General features: G+C 42.6%; 2 protein-coding genes across 2 annotated transcripts in view; both read left to right on the top strand.

Annotated features, from left to right (window-relative positions):
- LOC128223172 (uncharacterized) lies at positions 1-19,192 on the top strand. The gene is made up of 9 exons (XM_052932467.1): positions 1-387; positions 1,140-1,730; positions 4,004-4,120; positions 14,134-14,256; positions 14,715-14,930; positions 15,363-15,487; positions 16,108-16,238; positions 16,566-16,948; positions 17,178-19,192. Exons 2-9 carry the CDS (start codon positions 1,721-1,723, stop codon positions 17,210-17,212), a joined length of 1,140 nt encoding a protein of 379 aa, XP_052788427.1. The 5' UTR covers positions 1-387; positions 1,140-1,720; the 3' UTR covers positions 17,213-19,192.
- Positions 18,108-24,349, top strand: part of LOC128223481 (zinc finger protein 69 homolog B-like) — a 15,516-nt gene continuing 9,274 nt past the window's right edge. The window contains exon 1 of the mRNA XM_052932761.1: positions 18,108-18,308. Within this exon, the coding sequence (XP_052788721.1) occupies positions 18,108-18,308 (201 nt within the window). The remainder of the gene's footprint in view (positions 18,309-24,349) is intronic.

Here is a 24,349-nt window from a genome sequence, read left to right on the forward strand (position 1 = left end):
ATACACGCTGAACGTTTGTTTTACATTGGTTTTATTGTTGATACGTCTGCACCTAATGTGTTGTTGACCGTATAGTTTTGAGAGGACAAGAGGTTTTTAGATTTTGACTTGTGATCTTATATTTTTATAGAAGTGTGATTGAATACATATAATTCTTAGGCAGATAATTTTAAAGTTGTTGTCGACATACACTTTCTATTCGTAAAAATGTGCTAGACGCCGTTTAATGGAGGTACTCGCCGCGTCACTGGAAATACAATGGCGATTCTTTAGTTTGTGTCACGCACGTTTCTATATACGGATGTGGAATTGTGTTATAAAATGATGGTGAACACATGTGCTACTGAGTCGTGTGTTCGTACTGATTGGAATTAATTGAAGGAACAGGTACTTTGGAACTAGGAACTGACACAGTGTACTCGCGGGGCTGCACTTGACGCTTTTTTTAATTATACGCCTGTATACTAGAGCGAGTCGTTAACCTATACAACTCTGTCTTAATTTTGGTCCTAAGATATAACATGGGATGGGAGCAGACAGGTTTCCTTACCCGTAGACAAAGTTTGAGTAGTATAGTGACAACAGAATCATTTACAACCATTCTTAGCAAAAACATTCAGTGAAGTTACACTTAATCTGTAACATGTAAAAACAATGCATATATAAACACCGCTTTATAAATTGTTTTAGTAACATATTAAATTTAATATCTAAGCGTTTGTCCTATAGGAAGAACAAACATTTATTTGTACGCTCGCTCTTGCTGGAGAACCACTGGCGTACGTCACTGACTCGTGCATCTAGACGAAGTTGACCGGGTTGGGAATATTGTTTCTACATTACTCGGAACTAATTGCCAACTCGTGACGTGCTGCGTTCCTCAGCAAAAAAAGCTGCCATTATAACTTTAAAATGCTCAAAGTATTGCATCCCGTGTGGAATATTCCGTTTTAATCAATTCATTAAAGCTTTTTGTTTGATTTGTAACATTAACCACACTATTAACGACCCAAGTCTCTAGTGCAACATACATAAAAGTAGTCAATTTACTTTTAAATATCGCACATCAAAATAATTTGAACATGACAAGCGGTTTGTTTGTGTTTTTCTCCACGGATTCACGATCCATTAACTAACAGCACGTTTCTTTGTAACCGATACGACGCAAAACAAGTGAATATATAAGACGTCCAAAACCTGGTGGTTATTAGATGCGACATTTGTGTTAAATTAACAGTTTAAAGCCCTGGACATTGGTGACTGAAGCCAGAGGCATTGATGACTGAAGCCTATACCATTGGTAACTGAAGCCTATAACATTGGTAACTGAAGTCTATGCCATTGGTAACTGAAGCCAGAAGCATTGGTGATTGAAGCCTAGGGCATTGGTAACTGAAGCCAGAGGCAGTGGCAACTGAAGCCTATGACATAGGTAACTGAAGCCAGAGGCATTGGCACTTGAAGCCTATAACATAGGTAACTGAAGCCAGAGGCATTTCCAACTGAAGCCTATGACATAGTTAACTGAAGCCAGAGACATTGGTGACTTGGTGTCTGAAGCGTGTAAAATTGATAACTGAAGCCAGAGACATCGGTGACTTGGTGTCTGAAGCGTGTAAAATTGATAACTGAAGCCATAGACATCGGTGACTTGATAACTGAAGGCTGTGATATTGGAAACTTGTAATTTGACGCCTGTAACTTTGGAATAATAAACGTAATGACGACAGGTAAAATTTCACTTTACTGAAATTTAGCATATCTTTATTTAGTGTTATTTTAATCCAATACGAACGTTAAAATATGCTAAAATAATTGGGTTTTTTTTCTTGAATGAATGGCTGATGAAAATCAATGTACTATCTTCTATATATATATATATATATATATATATATATATATATATATATATATATATATATATATATATATATATATATATATATATATATATATATATATATATACATTTAAAGTTTAAATTTAAAGCTTGATATTTCATTAGACAGATGCTGCCCTATGTGATATTCTCATTGGAAATACTCCTATCCTTCTTGATATTTAATTGACCATAATCCTGCCCTACTTGATAATTCATTGGACATAATCCAGTCCCACTTGATATTATATTGGATATAATCCTGTCCTACTTGATATTTCATTGGACTCACGCCTGTCCTTCTTGAAATTACATTGGACATAATCCTGTCCTACTTGATATTTCATTGGCCATAATTCTGTCCTTCTTGGTATTGCATCGGCCATAATCCCGTCCTTCTTGATTTTTCATTGGCTATTATCCTGTCCTTCTTGATATTTCATTGGACATAATCCTGTCCTACTTGATATTTTAAACATAATTCTATCATACTAGATATTTCAATGGACATAATTCTGTCCTACTTGATATTTTTTGGACATTATCCTGTCCTCCTTGATATTTCATTGGCCATAATCCTGTCTTACCCGATATAACATTGGTCGATATCCTGCCCTTCTTGATATTGCATTGCACATTATCCTGTCCTACTTGATATTTCATTGCACATTATCCTGTCCTACTTGATATGCCATTGTAAATATTCCTATCCTACTTGATATTTCATGGCACATTATCCAGTCCTGCTTGATATTTCATTGAACATAATTATGTCCTACTTGATATTTTTTTAATATAATCCTGTCCTACTTTTATTTTATTGGATATAATCCTGTCCTACTTGATATTTCATTTGACATACCCCTGTCCTACTTGATATTCCATTGTACATAATCCTGTCATACTTGATATTTCATTTAACATAATTCTGCCATACTTGATATTTTATAAAATCCTGTCCTACTTGATTTTTCGTTGCACATTATCCTGTCCTACTTGATATTTCATTGCACATTATCCTGTTCTACTTGATTTTGCATTGCACATTGTCCTGTCGTACTTGTATTTTATTGAACATAATCCTGTCCTACTTGATATTTCATTTGACATACCCCTGTCCTACTTGATATTCCATTGTACATAATCCTGTCATACTTGATATTTCATTTAACATAATTCTGCCATACTTGATATTTTATAAAATCCTGTCCTAGTTGATTTTTCGTTGCACATTATCCTGTCCTACTTGATATTTCATTGCACATTATCCTGTTCTACTTGATTTTGCATTGCACATTGTCCTGTCGTACTTGTATTTTATTGAACATAATCCTGTCCTACTTAATATTTCATTGCACATAACCCTGTCCTACTTGATATTTCATTGCACATTATCCTGTCCTACTTGATATTTCATTGCACATTATCCTGTCCTACTTGATATTTTATTGGACATATTCCTGTCCTACTAGGTATTTCATTGAACATAATCCTGTCCTTCTTGATATTTCATTGCACATTATGCTGTCCTACTTGATATTTCATTGCACATTATCCTGTCCTACTTGATATTTTATTGGACATATTCCTGTCCTACTAGGTATTTCATTGAACATAATCCTGCCCTTCTTGATATTTCATTGCACATTATGCTGTCCTACTTGATATTTCATTGCACATTATCCTGTCCTACTTGATATTTTATTGCACATTATCCTGTCCTACTTGATTTTTCATTGCACATTATCCTGTCCTACTTGTATTTTATTGAACACAATCCTGTCCTACTTGATATTTCATTGCACATAATCCTGTCCTACTTGATATTTCATTGCACATTATCCTGTCCTACTTGATATTTCATTGCACATAATCCAGTCCTACTTGATATTTTATTGGACATAATCCTGTCCTACTTGATATTTCATTGGACATTATCCATTTACATATATGATGTTTGTGTCATTCGAAGAAGTCCCTAAGTCGCTCGACTATCCTCAATTCGATGTGTTTTATTTGCATATGTTTGAACGATATAAGTAAAGTTTATGTTTGTTCAAAAAAGTCATTATATATTCAAACCTTATATGTACAGATTTATCACATTGCCCTGTTGTGTTTCAGCGTGCAATGACTTGCGGAACTGTGAGGACGTGGACGGCTGGGAGTGCTATAACGCCACTGTGCTCGCGCAGTGTTGCAACAGGTGCGAACACGAACGCGAGTTTCCGGTCATAAAAGGTAAATATTTTAGGCAAATTACACAAGATCGGAAGTGACTACTAATAAGTACTCTATTGGAATACATTGTGGTTACAGTCAACCATTTGTTCTATTCGTACAAGAAACGTATTTTTATTCTTACTTTGTTTAATGTTTAGGACAAAAATGGCTCTTCCTTGCCATATATGTTGTTGATGGTCGTGTTTTTTTGCATTCAAATTGGGCAACTGACTTTATATAATGTGTATACATGATTAGTTTCCCTTTGGTCACCAATGTAAGTTTTAGTTGCGTTAATATGTTAATCATTTGCCCATGGGGAAAATTTGCCCCTTGCGGCCGAATATACCCATGTGCACAAATTTTCCCATTGGGTTTATTTTAACGCGTATTTACAGTAATTGAGAAAAACTTCCAACCAAAACATAAAACAGTGATATAGCTTTTAAAGGGGCTGTACTCAGTATGATGAAATAGCGAACAAAAAAGAAAATTGTCGAAAACTGACATAAACTTGGTATCGATGTGTACACTGCAATGAATCTTACCTGAAGTACAACATAGTTTACAATTAAATTCCTTTTCGCAGTTTTTTCGTATTTTTTCATTAAGAAAGATTACTAGGTATGTCTATCTAGTAGAATTAATTCCTTATACGTGATTGGCTAGTCGATGTTATCACGTGATATTACCAAGTTAGGTATATAGCTTAAATATTCCAACCGTTTACGGTAAGCCTTCGTAGCACAGTGGATAAAACACTGGACTGCAATTTTGGCGACACCGGTTCGAACCCGGTCTCCGACTCGATTTATTTTTTACATTTTGGTATTTTTTTTACAATTATGATATCAAAGAGTAAAACATTTTATTAAATAATTGTCCTGAGATTCGTTACTGAAAAAAACTTTTTGGGTGCCAATCTGGTGTACAGTCCCTTTAACAAAACTCATTTAAAGGTTTGGGATTCCATGTTGATAGTAGTTCAACCATTTTAGTCCTGTCGAAAGATATGACGATAAATTAGAAAAAAGTTGATAAAATAAACAAAATTGTTTTTAAAACAATTTATTTCTTTTATTTAGTTTCATTTGTCAATTATTAACTGACAGCTTAGCCCTAAAATCAAAATACCCGCGGGGTGGGGGGGGGGGGCTATCAATTGTTGCGTTTATATGAAATAAAATGTCCACTGGGGTTAATTTAACCGAGCTCCACAGTATATATTTCGTTTATATGCACATGTTTGCCCCGATGGTAAATCTCGTCAAATGAACGCAACATTATATCAGTTTTAATCCGTCCAGAGCATCGCTCACGAACATAACTACCAACAGCTTCAAGTTCGAGTACAGAAAACTTAATTTATTTAATAAAAAACAAATATCATCCTTACTCAATTCCTTTTACGCAGTATGATATGGACAAAAGTTAAACTTTCAAACAATTATATAATTCAGCTGAGTTTACCGTAAATGCTCTTTTAGCAGGAAAGTTACAATGAAATGAAGATTTGTAGTTTGAGTCAGACTTGAGACTGTCCCGTGCAGATGTTTACAAAGACTCTCAATTTGAGTTTAGACCCAAAAACTCCAAATCTACATACTTTATTAAATTGAAACTACTTCTAGCAGAACATTGGGAGATAATTTTGCTAAATAATACCACTATTACTTTTATTCCTACTAACCGCATTAGAGGATGGAATTAACATGCTATGTTGTCATTTCACCTCTTAAAACCCAAATTTGAGACTCGTAGTCTTTGGCCTTGTGTACCACTTTGTTACGTTCGTGACTATCTTATTTGCGAGAACAATCAAAGCAAAGTAGATAGAGATCTCGGTGGATAGAATTTAAACGCTCTTTATATTTTTCCCAACTTACCAATGATGTCAACATAGTCTGTTTAACACTAATGGGTCCGGTCATTCTCGCTTGACCGTTACGGGTATGTATTTGTAGGGTTTGTATAACGAAGTAGACAGTTATTTATTTTAAAATGTCTTAAGTCATTATACAAGCAACTTTCTTAAAATAAATCAGTTAAACGCTCTTTTATAATAGAGTACTAGATTTTTCGCTATCATACATTAAGTGAACATTGAATACGCATTAAATGACAAAATGGAAGATAATAATGGAAATGGAACTAGTAATGCACCGGTTACATCAGGGGCGAGGAAAGATGACCCCCGTCCATCGCCACCAAAAAGCAAGTATAGATGAAATTGAATTTAAAAGGGACTAACTGACATTAATTTAAAGAATCGCTAAGACTTAACTTACCTGGACCGGTATTTATAAACCACCTAAAGTAATTAGCTAACTTTAGTCAGTTTCCTCAAATTTTCGTTGTCAAATTTAAAGGATCGTTTAAGTGTTTTTAACTTAAAATTATGTCTGTTCAATCAAACGAACGAACATAAATTATATCATATACCTTATTATAAGTTATTGTAACATACTATTAGTAATACTTATTAGATACTTAATTGTGAAAAGGACTAATGTTAGGAAATGACTGCAGATGTTTTTATGGATACCGGCCAAGAGTTATAGACCTTCCACATCCATTATCACCTGTATTCTGGCAGCTTACTCACTTTATTTTTAATTATATTTGTTTATTGGTTTATTGGGAAAACATATACAGTAGGCATAAGCCCATGAGTACAGTATACAAATACAATGGTTAGTACAATCATATGGTTGGCGATGAGTAGTATGTACATGTAGTAAGATACAAGGAAAGGAGAGTAACTTGCAATACAATAAATAAATATTTCAGGCAAAACTCAATGTTTAAGTTTTAGGAAGGCACACACACACACACACACACACACACACATAAATATATATATAAAATATATATAAATAAATAAATATATATATTACTAATTGTAAAAATGTAAATTTCTTGCAGCAAATGCTTTATGACAAAATGTTGCTATTTTTTTCAAGACAACACAACTTTCTGATTGTAATAAATCTTTGAACTTTATTTTTAATACTAGAATGCCGCGCATCACAGCAAATAATGAAACTGCACGTTGAAGTGTCAATAAAGTTTGGTGACAGAACCGACCCCGATATCTTTTTTTTAATCTTAATCGTACGTACTATGTAGCAAGGTTTTGTTTGTTTTTGCTTTTAATAATTATCAAGAGAGAGCATTCTTGTTAGCTTAACTTAAGACTGAGCCGCCCTTAATTATTTTGTGTTTTCTTTATTCATTATTTAGTTTAAATCTGAAGCGGGCGTTCAGAACGGCACACAGTCAATAAAGCGATAAAGACCGTCCATACTATTTTATGATAAAACAAAAATTGTCAATGATGAATATTAAATCAACGGAACAATGCAAGACAGCCTATGATCTCAGTTGTTCTCCTCCAGACAGCCTATGATCCAAATTGTTCTCCTCCAGACAGCTTATGCCTCAGTTGTTTTCCTCCAGACCGCCTATGATCTCAGTTGTTCTCCTCCAGACCGCCTATGAACTCAGTTGTTTTCCTCCAGACAGCCTTTGATCTCAGTTGTTCTCCTCCAGACCGACTATGAACTCAGTTGTTCTCCTGCAGACCGCCTATGATCTCAGTTGTTCTCCCCAAGACAGCCTTTGATCTCAGTTGTTCTCCTCCAGACCGCCTATGATCTCAGTTGTTCTCCCCAAGACAGCCTTTGATCTCAGTTGTTCTCCCCAAGACAGCCTTTGATCTCAGTTGTTCTCCTCCAGACCGCCTATGATCTCAGTTGTTCTCCCCAAGACAGCCTTTGATCTCAGTTGTTCTCCTCCAGACCGCCTATGATCTCAGTTGTTCTCCTCCAGACCGCCTATGATCTCAGTTGTTCTCCTCCAGACCACCTATGATCTCAGTTGTTCTCCTCCAGACCGCCTATGAACTCAGTTGTTCTCCTCCAGACCGCCTATGATCTTAGTTGCTCTCCTCCAGACACCCTATGATCTTACTTGTTCTCCTCCAGACCGCCTATCATCTCAGTTGTTCTCCTCCAGACCGCCTATGATCTCAGTTGTTCTCTCCCAGACCGCCTTTCACCTCAGTTGTCCTCCCTCAGACCGCCTATGATCTCAGTTGTTCTCCTCCAGACAGCCTTTGATCCCAGTTGTTCTCCTCCAGACAGCCTTTGATCTCAGTTGTTCTCCACAAGACCGACTTTGATCTCAGTTGTTCTCCTCCAGACCGCCTTTGATCTCAGTTGTTCTCCTCCAGACAGCTTTTGATCTCAGTTGTTCTCCTCCAGACCGCCTTTGATCTCAGCTGTTCTCCTCCAGACCGCCTTTGATCTCAGTTGTTCTCCTCCAGACCGCCTATGATCTTAGTTGCTCTCCTCCAGACAGCCTTTGATCTCAGTTGTTCTCCTCCAGACGGCCTATGATCTCAGTTGTTCTCCTCCAGACCGCCTATGATCTCAGTTGTTCTCCTCCAGACCGACTATGAACTCAGTTGTTCTCCTCCAGACCGCCTATGATCTCAGTTGCTCTCCTCCAGACAGCCTATGATCTTACTTGTTCTCCTCCAGACCGCCTATGATCTCAGTTGTTCTCCTCCAGACCGCCTATGATCTCAGTTGTTCTCCCCCAAACCGCCTTTCACCTCAGTTGTTCTCCCTCAGACAGCCTATGATCTCAGTTGTTCTCTTCCAGACAGCCTATGATCCCAGTTGTTCTCCTCCAGACAGCCTATGATCTCAGTTGTTCTCCTCAAGACCGCCTTTGATCTCAGTTGTTCTTCCCAGACCGCCTATATCTTAGTTGCTCTCCTCCAGACCGCCTATGATCTCAGTTGTTCTCCTCCAGACATCCTATGATCTCAGTTGTTCTCCCCCAGACCGCCTTTCACCTCAGCTGCTCTCCCTCAGACCGCCTATGATCTCAGTTGTTCTCCTCAAGACAGCCTATGATCCCAGTTGTTATCCTCCAGACAGCCTTTGATCTCAGTTGTTCTCCTCAAGACCGCCTTTGATCTCAGTTGTTCTCCTCCAGACAGCTTTTGATCTCAGTTGTTCTCCTCCAGACCGCCTATGATCTTAGTTGTTCTCCTCCAGACCGCCTATGATCTCAGTTGTTCTCCTCCAGACCGCCTATGATCTCAGTTGTTCTCCTCCAGACCGCCTATGATCTCAGTTGTTCTCCTCCAGACCGACTATGAACTCAGTTGTTCTCCTCCAGACCGCCTATGATCTCAGTTGCTCTCCTCCAGACAGCCTATGATCTTACTTGTTCTCCTCCAGACCGCCTATGATCTCAGTTGTTCTCCTCCAGACCGCCTATGATCTCAGTTGTTCTCCCCCAAACCGCCTTTCACCTCAGTTGTTCTCCCTCAGACAGCCTATGATCTCAGTTGTTCTCTTCCAGACAGCCTATGATCCCAGTTGTTCTCCTCCAGACAGCCTTTGATCTCAGTTGTTCTCCTCAAGACCGCCTTTGATCTCAGTTGTTCTTCCCAGACCGCCTATATCTTAGTTGCTCTCCTCCAGACCGCCTATGATCTCAGTTGTTCTCCTCCAGACCGCCTATGATCTCAGTTGTTCTCCCTCAGACCGCCTATGATCTCAGTTGTTCTCCTCAAGACAGCCTATGATCCCAGTTGTTCTCCTCCAGACAGCCTTTGATCTCAGTTGTTCTCCTCAAGACAGCCTTTGATCTCAGTTGTTCTCCTCCAGACAGCTTTTGATCTCAGTTGTTCTCCTCCAGACCGCCTTTGATCTCAATTGTTCTCCTCCAGACCGCCTTTGATCTCAGTTGTCCTCCCCCAGACCGCCTTTCACCTCAGTTGTTCTCCCTCAGACCGCCTATGATCTCAGTTGTTCTCCTCCAGACCGCCTTTGATCTCAGTTGTTCTCCTCCAGACCGCCTTTGATCTCAGTTGTTTTCCTCCAGACAGCTTTTGATCTCAGTTGTTCTCCTCAAGACCGCCTTTGATCTCAGTTGTTCTCCTCCAGACCGCCTATGATCTCAGTTGTTCTCCTCCAGACCGCCTATGATCTCAGTTGTTCTCCTCCAGACCGCCTATGATCTCAGTTGTTCTCCTCCAGACAGCCTTTGATCTCAGTTGTTCTCCTCAAGACCGCTTATGATCTCAGTTGTTCTCCTCCAGACCGCCTATGATCTCAGTTGATCTCCTCCAGACCGCCTATGATCCCAGTTGTTCTCCTCCAGACCGCCTATGATCTCAGTTGTTCTCCCCCAAACCGCCTTTCACCTCAGTTGGTCTCCCTCAGACAGCCTATGATCTCAGTTGTTCTCTTCCAGACAGCCTATGATCCCAGTTGTTCTCCTCCAGACAGCCTTTGATCTCAGTTGTTCTCCTCAAGACCGCCTTTGATCTCAGTTATTCTTCCCAGACCGCCTATATCTTAGTTGCTTTCCTCAAGACAGCCTATGATCTCAGTTGTTCTCCTCCAGACCGCCTATGATCTCAGTTGTTCTCCCCCAGACCGCCTTTCACCTCAGCTGTTCTCCCTCAGACCGCCTATGATCTCAGTTGTTCTCCTCAAGACAGCCTATGATCCCAGTTGTTATCCTCCAGACAGCTTTTGATCTCAGTTGTTCTCCTCAAGACAGCCTTTGATCTCAGTTGTTCTCCTCCAGACAGCTTTTGATCTCAGTTGTTCTCCTCCAGACCGCCTTTGATCTTAGTTGCTCTCCTCCAGACAGCCTTTGATCTCAGTTGTTCTCCTCCAGACCGCCTATGATCTCAGTTGTTATCCTCCAGACCGCCTATGATCTCAGTTGTTCTCCTCCAGACCGACTATGAACTCAGTTGTTCTCCTCCAGACCGCCTATGATCTTAGTTGCTCTCCTCCAGACATCCTATGATCTTACTTGTTCTCCTCCAGACCGCCTATGATCTCAGTTGTTCTCCTCTAGACCGCCTATGATCTCAGTTGTTCTCCCCCAGACCGCCTTTCACCTCAGTTGTTCTCCCTCAGACCGCCTTTGATCTCAGTTGATCTCCTCCAGACAGCTTTTGATCTCAGTTGTTCTCCTCAAGACCGCCTTTGATCTCAGTTGTTCTCCTCCAGACCGCCTATGATCTCAGTTGTTCTCCTCCAGACCGCCTATGATCTTAGTTGTTTTCCTCCAGACCGCCTATGATCTCAGTTGTTCTCCTCCAGACCGCCTATGATCTCAGTTGTTCTCCTCCAGACCGCCTATGATCTCAGTTGTTCTCCTCCAGACCGACTATGAACTCAGTTGTTCTCCTCCAGACCGCCTATGATCTCAGTTGCTCTCCTCCAGACAGCCTATGATCTTACTTGTTCTCCTCCAGACCGCCTATGATCTCAGTTGTTCTCCTCCAGACCGCCTATGATCTCAGTTGTTCTCCCCCAAACCGCCTTTCACCTCAGTTGTTCTCCCTCAGACAGCCTATGATCTCAGTTGTTCTCTTCCAGACAGCCTATGATCCCAGTTGTTCTCCTCCAGACAGCCTTTGATCTCAGTTGTTCTCCTCAAGACCGCCTTTGATCTCAGTTGTTCTTCCCAGACCGCCTATATCTTAGTTGCTCTCCTCCAGACCGCCTATGATTTCAGTTGTTCTCCTCCAGACCGCCTATGATCTCAGTTGTTCTCCCTCAGACCGCCTATGATCTCAGTTGTTCTCCTCAAGACAGCCTATGATCCCAGTTGTTCTCCTCCAGACAGCCTTTGATCTCAGTTGTTCTCCTCAAGACAGCCTTTGATCTCAGTTGTTCTCCTCCAGACAGCTTTTGATCTCAGTTGTTCTCCTCCAGACCGCCTTTGATCTCAATTGTTCTCCTCCAGACCGCCTTTGATCTCAGTTGTCCTCCCCCAGACCGCCTTTCACCTCAGTTGTTCTCCCTCAGACCGCCTATGATCTCAGTTGTTCTCCTCCAGACCGCCTTTGATCTCAGTTGTTCTCCTCCAGACCGCCTTTGATCTCAGTTGTTTTCCTCCAGACCGCCTATGATCTTAGTTGCTCTCCTCAAGACAGCCTTTGATCTCAGTTGTTCTCCTCCAGACAGCTTTTGATCTCAGTTGTTCTCCTCCAGACCGCCTTTGATCTCAGTTGTTCTCCTCCAGACCGCCTTTGATCTCAGTTGTTCTCCTCCAGACCGCCTATGATCTTAGTTGTTCTCCTCAAGACAGCTTATGCCTCAGTTGTTCTCCTCCAGACCGCCTTTGATCTCAGTTGTTCTCCTCCAGACCGCCTTTGATCTCAGTTGTTCTCCTCCAGACCGCCTATGATCTTAGTTGCTCTCCTCCAGACAGCCTAAGATCTCAGTTGTTCTCCTCCAGACCGCCTATGATCTCAGTTTTTCTTCCCCAGACCGCCTTTCACCTCAGTTGTTCTCCTCCAGACCGCCTTATGATCTCAGTTGTTCTCCTCCAGACCGCCTATGATCTCAGTTGTTCTCCTCCAGACCGCCTTTGATCTCAGTTGTTCTCCTCAAGACCGCCTTTGATCTCAGTTGTTCTCCTCCAGACAGCCTATTATCTCAGTTGTTCTCCTCAAGACCGCCTATGCTCTCAGTTGTTCTCCCTCAGACCGCCTATGATCTCAGTTGTTCTCCTCCAGACCGCCTTTGATCTCAGTTGTTCTCCCCCAGACCGCCTTTCACCTCAGTTGTTCTCCTCCAGACCGCCTATGATCTCAGTTGTTCTTCTCCAGACAGCCTATGATCCCAGTTGTTCTCCTCCAGACCGCCTATGATCTCAGTTGTTCTCCTCCAGACCACCTATGATCTCAGTTGTTCTCCTCCAGACCACCTATGATCTCAGTTGTTCTCCTCCAGACCGCCTATGATCTCAGTTGTTCTCCTCCAGACAGCCTATGATCTCAGTTGTTCTCCTCCAGACCACCTATGATCTCAGTTGTTCTCCTCCAGACCGCCTATGATCTCAGTTGTTCTCCTCCAGACAGCCTATGATCTCATTTGTTCTCGCCCTGACCGCCTATGTTCTCAGTTGTTCTCCTCCAGACAGCCTATGATCTCAGTTGTTCTCGCCCTGACCGCCTATGTTCTCAGTTGTTCTCATCCAGACTGCCTATGATATCAGTTGTTCTCATCCAGACTGCCTATGATCTCAGTTGTTCTCGCCCTGACCGCCTATGTTCTCAGTTGTTCTCATCCAGACAGCCTATGATCTCAGTTGTTCTCGCCCTGACCGCATATGTTCTCAGTTGTTCTCATCCAGACTGCCTATGATATCAGTTGTTCTCCTCCAGACTGCCTATGATCTCAGTTGTTCTCCTCCAGGCAGCCTATGATATCAGTTGTCCTCCTCCAGACTGACTATGATCTCAGTTGTCCTCCTCCAGACAGCCTATGATCACAGTTGTTCTCCTCCAGACTGACTATGATATCAGTTGTTCTCCTCCAGACTGCCTATGATCTCAGTTGTTCTCCTCCAGACTGCCTATGATCTCAGTTGTTCTCCTCCAGACTGCCTATGATCTCAGTTGTTCTCCTCCAGACTGCCTATGATCTCAGTTGTTTTCCTCCAGACCGCCTATGATCTCAGTTGTTCTCCTCCAGACTGCCTATGATCTCAGTTGTTCTCCTCCAGACCGCCTTTGATCTCAGTTGTTCTCCTCCAGACTGCCTATGATCTCAGTTGTTCTCCCCCAGACCGCCTATGATCTCAGTTGTTTTCCTCCAGACCGCCTATGATCTTAGTTGCTCTCCTCCAGACAGCCTATGATCTTACTTGTTCTCCTCCAGACCGCCTATGATCTCAGTTGTTCTCCTTCAGACTGCCTATGATCTCAGTTGTTCTCCTCCAGACAGCCTATGATCTCAGTTGCTCTCCTCCAGACAACAATGATCTCAGTTGTTTTCCTCCAGACTGCCTATGATATCAGTTGTTCTCCTTAAGACCGCCTATGATCTCAGTTGTTCTCCTTAAGAACTCCTATTATTCCTCCAGACCGCCTATGATCTTAGTTGTTCTCCTTAAAACCGCCTATTATTTCTCCAGACCGCCTATGATCTCAGTTGTTCTCCTCCAGACTGCCTATTGTCTAAGTTTTACTTCTCCAGACTGCCTGTATGGGGATCGACAGGACCATTGCAATGTAGGGGTACACGGTTACCTCTGCTATAACGAGACGCTTCGCTACAACTGCTGCGAATCCTGCCATGGGTACGAGACTGGCATTCAGGGTAGGTAACTCGCCATTAAAGATTTATAAACGTATAACTAGTCATGCAGGATAGATAACTATGCACGTCAGGTGGCATCATTGTTCTAAAAAATTAGATCCGGTAAGAATACTGCATTACAGTATGCTGTTTAATTTCATGTGTTTGTATATATCATGCGCTTGCTTTCTTGTTGTTGTTTTTACTTTCATTTGTTTTATATCAACTCATGATTAATTATTGGCATTGAGAACAATTAAACTCGAAACTTGAACAACCCGGAATTAATACCATGTGCAACAGTATTTAATTGAGTTAATAAGTAATTAACGCTGGGATCTGCAATCAAGGAATGCAACTCTGCCTTTATGGAATCGAAACTCATCATATCATCCTGAGATACATTTCATAGTGACCATAGTCGAAATTTGTCGCAGACAAAAGTTACTACCATCACCATGAATGTCGTTTTATTTTAGGGTGTCAATACGGCGACAACAGAACGGTTGGTTGTGATACCAGGTATTGTGGAACCTACAAGCCGCTGGACTGCTGCTACACGTGCCGAAATACCATCAATCTCCCCACGACATCCACCGTGAATCCCGGGGGCAACAGGAACAGGAACACATATTCCCCAAATACAACAGATTCCGGGACGACAGACGCTTTACAGACGAGTGCAGGACTTCCGGGTATTGTTTGTTATTTGAAAGTATTTGTTTCTGAATAACACATGGACATTGAAGAAGATACGTTTTGCGATGACATAAAAGGGGCTGCACTCCGTATGATTAAATAGCGAAAAAAAGAAAGAAAATGCTGAAGTGCTTAAAACTCCCGTAGTCAGTATTCTATTAGTATTCTTAATATTTCAGTTCAACTAGGGCAACATGGCAATATAATTGTTGTAACATCGGTGATGCAACATAGAAAAACGTATTCAGTTTTGAAATACACCGAATTCTGCTAAGATAGATTGAAATTTCCATTCTTTCCCTGTTATTGACACCAGTTGCTGTCTTAATAGTTTCCTCATTTAGACGGAAAAAATGACAGCCGTCGCTTTCCTTCTTTTCAAAATGACGATGCGATTCATATAATGTTCATATATCGTGTTCTTCTAGTTTGGGTGATCGTTGTTATGACGTTCGGTGTGGTGGCGCTGCTCCTACTGCTCGTGACTCTCGCCACGTTTCTGTACCGCCGTCACCGGAAGTCACATTCCAAAGGCTCTAGAGATGATCGTAAGGTAGGGGCGAAGTGTTCTGTTTTTCGTTCATTTTACCGCAATTACTTCGTTAGTTATACTTTCGGTTTTGTTGCAATTTTTAATTGCGATAAATGCTTTTTTTTATCATTCTAGGGGATAAAATAGTCAAAAAGGGCAGATAAGTCATTTGGATATACATACGAAAAAATAAGTTTACATCACTAGAACATAGTGGGACTTTATGCTCCTCAGTCGATGTATACCTATAGTCCTGGTCTTGGCCATTACAGCTTGGTTTTATGAAATATATTTGACAGTGTATGTGTATCACTTTGCCTTGATGCGCTCTCTATACACGCCTTTTGTCTTCGGTGGCCTCGTCGTTGTTATTGTCGGTCAACGGTTAGTTAAGTTTAACCCGCTGGCCATTTTCATTCAATATGTCATTTTGCAGTAAACTTTGTCTATCCGTATATGAATAGTGTATCGACTGTGAAATACATGCAATGAAATACAATCGAAGGTGTTGTGTTTCCATTTGATGACCACCGAGCCGCTACATAGCTATCATTGTGGACGGAACTTTAAATAAGCGTCTGCTAACGTGGACACAATTTACTAATGGAGTCATCCATTTACAGGCTCAACTCTTGTTTCAGGCTAGTGACAGGGTGGCTCTGTCCCAGCGGGCGCCAGTTCCGGTACCGCGGCCCGATAGTACGAAGACAGAATGGGATCGGGAGCGGCGGCCCAGCGCAGAGTACGACTACATCAACCCTGATCATTTGGAGTAGGTGGCCAGTATGTTTAGCGCAGTTAGCGTTCTTTAGGATCACCTCTCTGTCAATCCTAGTACATGGGGGTGCAGATATTGAGAACCGAAAAATCGTATACAGCCCCACTTTGAAAGTAATAAAATGTCAAAAGAAGTATGAATAACCTGTTACAGTACTAGTATATATTGTTACTATGAAGATAATACGTTCATGACCAAAATTCAAGCAAATAAATTAAGGAAAATCTTAAACATTGAACCAAAAAGGGCAGCATCAACATACTTATATATTGTATATACGTAGTTGTTTGTTTTTTGTCTATGTAAATCTAACGTTTGCAGGAATTCCTCCAGCCGGCGGAGCGTAAATGACCCTCTGCCCTTAGCGCCTCCAGATTACCTTGACCTTGAAGCCGCGCATGGTTCTTATGGTTACCTGATACCTAGCAACAGAAATAGTGCCAGCAGCAGCGGGCATAGTGGAGACGACGGCAAGCACCCAGTATACGGAGACGACAATAAACGCGGTAATGTAGAAACGAACTCCAAAAACCAACAGATGACAGGATATAACTACACGAAAACGAGTTCACCGAATAAAGAAAAGGCGGCAGGAAAAGGAGCGAGTAATACAGCTAAGCAAGTAAGCGGCTCCGTATACAGCCATTTGGAGGCGAACAAGCGAGAGGACAAGGGAAGCAATTCATACCAGTCATTTCCTGTTGGTAAACATTTTTTCGTAGCTTCTTTCCCGCTAGATAATATTCTAACACTTGCACTTCTACTTTAACAATGTTATAATTGACTGTTGATATTGAGTGCACTAAAGCGTATTAATATCAAAGTATTAGTATCTCCGTTTCTGTACTACGTGGATGGTGTCAATGGTCCGACCCCACGAGTGACTTACCTTCAAACAAACTATTATAACATCAATGTATTTCTTTATTTTAGACAAAGAGCGGCGTTTTGGCAGTGAACATATATAACAGGGATCTGAAACCTATTGAGTCATAAAAACATAAACTATACCGGAAAGAATCGCAGCGGTTGGCTGATCCTCGCATCAACGGATCGCCTGAATACAACCAGTTTCTCACTTCTTAATACAGGACACGCTATTATAATACTGTTTATTTGGAAATCTCGAAACCATTTTATTAAGAAAGCCGCCCGTTTGAACATAATAATACATGTGAAATCGGAAAGTGTGGAATCCGTCTCTGCAAATGTGCTACCGCAGTGTGTTGTTTCAGCAAATACTACAGTACTTAACTTATAAACGGTTAAAGAAATGTTTCTTGTACCATGCCCACACCATATTCAAACAAAAGAAGTCCTTAATAACTGTTGTTGGACAATTTCCAGGAGTTTGTACCGAACTGCCCTTCTTTATTAAGGTCGGTTCTCGCGTATTGGCCAGCCGCAGCCAACTGGTGGCCAACCTGGGGCCGCAGTCAACTGGTGGCCAACCTGGGGCCGCAGTCAAGTGGTGGCCAACCTGGGGCCGGAGTCAACTGGTGGCCAACCTGGGGCCGCAGTCAACTGGTGGCCAACCTGGGGCCGCAGTCAACTGGTGGTCAACCTGGGGCCGCAGTCAAGTGGTGGCCAACCTGGGGCCGCAGTCAACTGCTGGTCAACCTGGGGTCGCAGTCAAGTGGTGGCCAGCCTGGGGCCGCAGTCAACTGGTGACCAACCTGGGGCCGCAGTCAAGTGGTGGCCAGCCTGGGGCCGCAGTCAACTGCTGGCCAGCCTGGGGCCGCAGTCAACTGGTGGCCAACCTGGGGCCGCAGTCAACTGCTGGCCAACCTGGGGCCGCAGTCAACTGGTGACCAACCTGGGGCCGCAGTCAACTGGTGGCCAACCTGGGGCCGCAGTCAACTGATGGCCAACCTGGGGCCGCAGTCAACTGGTGGCCAACCTGGGGCCGCAGTCAACTGGTGGCCAACCTGGGCCCGCAGTCAACTGGTGGCCAACCTGGGGCCGCAGGCAACTGATGGCCAACCTGGGCCCGCAGTCAACTGGTGGCCAACCTGGGGCCGCAGTCAACTGGTGGCCAGCCTGGGCCCGGTTTCAATAAAGATCGTAAGTCTGGAGATCGTACATTCCCAGACGGTTTACTACTAAGATGTCTTATTGAAACATGGCCAACAATCTGCATCACCTCGGTTCGGTTGCAATATGTCAATTTTAAGGCAGACCCAGAGCCACTACTTAGACTATCATCCTATCTGATGATAATCAGAGCCGGAATACACCGTATACGGTGTATGTCTTTTGTTATATATATATAGTGTTTTTTTGTGTAATCCAGACTCAATGTATGATCGACGTCAAATGTTGTAATATAGAAAAGCTGAACATTATCGTTTGTAATTGAAACATGGCGAAATATTTATTCACAAATATATGCAAAGTAATTTTTGCAAACATGAACATATCGGAGAATTATGGTCGATGGATTATATATTTAAAAGAGCATATTTTCATACACTATAGGTTGCGAAACACGGCGAGAACTTGCACGTGTACATTGTAGCTTCACGAGGATGTCAAAATTGCAGTTGATTATAAAAGTTGTTTGCGATTTTTTACTTTCACGTTCACTTGTAGGATTGGTTTTACTTGCATAATTCGCTTCCTTCTGGCTGTTGTAAATGCCATTTTAAATGCATGCAATGTGCTTAAGCCTTTAAGACGTATATAGTACACAAAAGGTATAGCAACACGTAAACATACACTGATGACGTAGTGCACAAAAACTAGCCACACGTAGACATACCTTGATGACGTACTGCACAAAAGGTTACCACACGTACACGAACACGTACAAGTAGTGTATATAGTGTAAAAGACTTTAAGAGCGTCTTAATGTTTTAAGTGTTTCTAACCTGTTTCATTTTTATGTACGTGAATGCAAGTTCATTATTACATATATATTATATTTCATTAATAAATGTTTGAACGTATTGTTCGGTTAGCTAAATTTAGAAGTCGGCAATTGTATATTGGATAGGCACCAAAAACCGGTCTCTGGAGTCCAGATCGTAAAGTTTTTTGTACTGAATATCAATAGAAACTGCTGCACACACACACGCCAACAACCAACCCACCCGCCCCTGTAAGTTGAAACTATCTTACCAGTGTCATATTTTCGCTATCTGTTTTGCTATTTATAAGTATGAATTAAACTTAAGCTCGTATTTAAATTGAAGACAAAGTTGAGGAAATGAACAAAATAAACGTATTGTCGTCAGTGATGTTCATACAGATTTCAGACTATTTCTGTTAGGACTATAAGATATATTAACGAAAAGGGCCCAAGACCTTGCTTTTATATGGAGGTCAACAGACTGTGGTCGAAATCCCCGCTTGTATAGATATAACGACTTATTCCGTTCGTCGACAATGAAGTACACATAAATGCCAGCACACATATGTATCAATTCACTTTGAAAAAAAAGTAGTGCACATCATATCAGAGGATTTATTCTATCTGTTAACTGCAATGAAGACCTATTATGTAATATTAACTTGGATAGACCTATTGCGGGCTTATCTATAAGCGAGGGAGCCTTAAACCCAGCATTGTGTCTTGTGTTCTCTGTTTGAGCTAACTGTATGAAGTCTATTTGAAGTTTTTTTCACAGACATAAATATAAGGCACGTACCTCTAAGAATGTTTTATTGCGCTTGTGGAACAATAATATGCATAACTGTTTTTGTAGAGTCTACAAATTCGAATGCATATGAATCTGCGTCCGTTGCAAGAGATACCTATCAGTTCAGTAATGTCTCCCAAATAGTAAAGATAATTCCTAAAAACTATTCCAAAATCATGTTTATTTTCAGTACCGTATCTTTTGGCGCACTTGATAGATTCATCAATCACAGAATGGAGGCAGAATTTTCAGTTATTTATCAACCAATCAAGTTTGCTGTTAGATAAATAAAATAAGACAACGTAAATCAAGGAAAAGTTTCACCGAGGGAGTTCCGATAACCAGACGTAAGCGCAATACAAGGAGGTAAATCAGCGCCCGATATGGCCATAACTATTACCGTTAGATAACCGCCTGATTTCCTAGGGGTGGAATCCCGACGGTGAATGGTTCCCGGCGGACGACGGATTGAGACGCTTTGGCTTCTATTCTGGCCATCTTCGACACTGATTTCTATGGTAATTGAAATGTGCTTCGCCTGTAATTGCTCAACAGTAACTGTTGCCGGGAGATAATTGTCTAACATGCTAAACTGTTATGTTGCATACTTATGAAGCTATTTAAGTGATAGAAAATTAAACCTATTATTTTATAAGACACGACTTTCAACATTCTAATGAAGGAGTGAAACTAAAAACGCTCGCTAAATACCCTATTTTGAAGGCATATACAAATTTTACTTGATATCATTAAACGACCAAGCTGAAAATGCCGAGCCGATACAGTTTTCGATTCGTTGCACTTTCTGTATAAATCTGCATCTGAAGCAATCGACGCATGATTAAGAACCTTCACGACAGCCTGGGGACTTGATTAATATAATACTCATGTGCATTAGCTGGTCCATGTATAGAAGTTATCTGAGCTGTGCATATCGTGCGGCCATGTCCTGACCACAGAACCAGTGGCGTCAGTGACGTGATATTGCCTACTTTAATGTTCCCCTAATGTTTGATCACAGTGTGTACATCCACTGCATATCTTACTGTTGGTCGCAGTGTGTGCATCCACTGCACACCTTACTGTTGGTCGCGGTGTGAACATCCACTGCACATCTTACTGATGGTCGCGGTGTGAACATCCACTGCACATCTTACTGTTGGTCTCGGTGTGTACATCCACTGCACATCTTACTGTTGGTCTCGGTGTGTACATCCACTGCACATCTTACTGTTGGTCGCAGTGTGTACATCCACTGCACACCTTACTGTTGGTCGCAGTGTGTACATCCACTGCACACCTTACTGTTGGTCGCAGTGTGTGCATCCACTGCACACCTTACTGTTGGTCGCGGTGTGAACATCCACTGCACATCTTACTGTTGGTCTCGGTGTGTACATCCACTGCACATCTTACTGTTGGTCTCGGTGTGTACATCCACTGCACATCTTACTGTTGGTCTCGGTGTGTACATCCACTGCACATCTTACTGTTGGTCTCGGTGTGTACATCCACTGCACATCTTACTGTTGGTCTCGGTGTGTACATCCACTGCACATCTTACTGATGGTCGCGGTGTGTACATCCACTGCACACCTTACTGTTGGTCTCGGTGTGTACATCCACTGCACACAACTTACTGTTGGTCGCAGTGTGTACATCCACTGCACAACTTACTGATGGTCGCAGTGTGTACATCCACTGCACAACTTACTGATGGTCGCGGTGTGTCTGTTGGTCGCAGTGTGTACATCCACTGCACAACTTACTGTTGGTCTCGGTGTGTACATCCACTGCACACTTTACTGTTGGTCGCAGCGTGTACATCCACTGCACATCTTACTGTTGATCGCAGTGTGTACATCCACTGCACACCTTACTGTTGGTCGCAGTGTGTACATCCACTGCACACCTCACTGTTGGTCGCAGTGTGAACATCCACTGCACACATCACTGTTGGTCGCAGTGTGTACATCCACTGCACACATCACAGTTGGTCGCAGTGTGAACATCCACTTCACACATCACTGTTGGTCGCAGTGTGTACATCCACTGCACACCTTACTGTTGGTCGCAGTGTGTACATCCACTGCACACCTTACGGTTGGTCGCAGTGTGTACATCCACTGCACAGCTTACTGTTGGTCGCAGTGTGTGCATCCACTGCACACATTACTGTTGGTCGCAGTGTGTGAATCGCAGTGTGTGCATCCACTGCATACCTTACTGTTGGTCGCAGTGTGTACATCCACTGCACATCTTACTGTTGGTCGCAGTGTGTACATCCACTGCACACCTTACTGTTGGTCGCAGTGTGTACATCAACTGCACACCTTACTGTTGGTCGCAGTGTGTACATCCACTGCACACCTTACTGTTGGTCGCAGTGTGTACATCCACTGCACATCTAACTGTTGGTCGCATTGTGTACATCCACTGCACACCTTACTGTTGGTCGCAGTGTGTGCATCCACTGCACACCTTACTGTTGGTCGCAGTGTGTGAATCGCAGTGTGTGCATCCACTGCACACCTTACTGTTGGTCGCAGTGTGTACATCCACTGCACATCTTACTGTTGGTCTCGGTGTGTGCATCCACTGCACATCTTACTGTTGGTCGCAGTGTGAACATCCACTGCACATCTTACAGTTGATCGCAGTGTGTACATCCACTGAACACCTTACTGTTGATCGCAGTGTGTACATCCACTGCACACCTTACTGTTGGTAGCGGTGTGTACATCCACTGCGAATCTTACTGTTGGTCGCGGTGTGTACATCCACTGCACACCTTACTGTTGGTCGCGGTGTGTACATCCACTGCACACCTTACTGTTGGTCGCGGTGTGTACATCCACTGCACACCTTACTGTTGGTCGCGGTGTGTACATCCACTGCACACCTTACTGTTGGTCGCGGTGTGAACATCCACTGCACACCTCACTGTTGGTCGCGGTGTGAACATCCACTGCACACCTCACTGTTGGTCGCGGTGTGAACATCCACTGCACACCTCACTGTTGGTCGCGGTGTGAACATCCACTGCACACCTCACTGTTGGTCGCGGTGTGAACATCCACTGCACACCTCACTGTTGGTCGCGGTGTGAACATCCACTGCACACATCACTGTTGGTCGCGGTGTGTACATCCACTGCACACATCACTGTTGGTCGCGGTGTGTACATCCACTGCACACATCACTGTTGGTCGCGGTGTGTACATCCACTGCACACCTCACTGTTGGTCGCGGTGTGTACATCCACTGCACACCTCACTGTTGGTCGCGGTGTGTACATCCACTGCACACCTCACTGTTGGTCGCAGTGTGTACATCCACTGCACACCTCACTGTTGGTCGCAGTGTGTACATCCACTGCACACCTCACTGTTGGTCGCATTGTGTACATCCACTGCACACCTCACTGTTGGTCGCAGTGTGTACATCCACTGCACACCTCACTGTTGGTCGCAGTGTGTACATCCACTGCACACCTCACTGTTGGTCGCAGTGTGTACATCCACTGCACACCTCACTGTTGGTCGCAGTGTGTACATCCACTGCACACCTTACTGTTGGTCGGAGTGTGTACATCCACTGCACACCTTACTGTTGGTCGTAGTGTGTACATCCACTGCACACTTTACTGTTGGTCGTAGTGTGTACATCCACTGCACACCTTACGGTTGGTCGCAGTGTGTACATCCACTGCACACCTTACTGTTGGTCGCAGTGTGTACATCCACTGCACACCTCACTGTTGGTCGCAGTGTGTACATCCACTGCACACCTTCTGTTGGTCGCAGTGTGTACATCCACTGCACACCTTACTGTTGGTCGCAGTGTGTACATCCACTGCACACCTCACTGTTGGTCGTAGTGTGTACATCCACTGCACACCTCACTGTTGGTCGTAGTGTGTACATCCACTGCACACCTCACTGTTGGTCGCAGTGTGTACATCCACTGCACACCTCACTGTTGGTCGCAGTGTGTACATCCACTGCACACATCACTGTTGGTCGCAGTGTGTACATCCACTGCACACATCACTGTTGACCGCAGTGTGTACATCCACTGCACACCGTATGTTGCATGTATGTGCAGTGTAACAGTCGTGCTGTTCGCTGCTGAACCAATTTGTTTGCAGATTAATATTCTGAAACTGTATACAAGTGAGAACACTCGCAAGTAAATTAACTCTAGTTTAGAACTGGAGCCGCGTGTCCATTAAGCTTCTTCGTGAAAAATTTCAACTAGGTGAAAACATTTGAATTTTTTACATTGACTATTTTAAATACTTTCTAATTTTATCAAATCTTTTCTCATACATTTATTATCTTGCCCCTTTTCTCTGCCGTTTTCCATATTTTTGGTGTAAACACATTGTTAGATTTCTTTACATTCATCTTAGAAAAACTGTTGTTTTTACCTCACTAAGTTGAAATTTATCACTAAGATGCT

Source organism: Mya arenaria, chromosome 17 (genome assembly GCF_026914265.1).
Source record: "Mya arenaria isolate MELC-2E11 chromosome 17, ASM2691426v1".
NCBI lineage: Eukaryota > Metazoa > Mollusca > Bivalvia > Myida > Myidae > Mya > Mya arenaria.

Excerpts from the sequence above, each read along its gene's own strand:
- LOC128223172 (XM_052932467.1), top strand. Across the intron at positions 14,931-15,362 it reads GACGAGTGCAGGACTTCCGG|TTTGGGTGATCGTTGTTATG; the intron begins GTATTGTTTGTT and ends GTGTTCTTCTAG. Across the intron at positions 16,239-16,565 it reads ATCAACCCTGATCATTTGGA|GAATTCCTCCAGCCGGCGGA; the intron begins GTAGGTGGCCAG and ends TAACGTTTGCAG.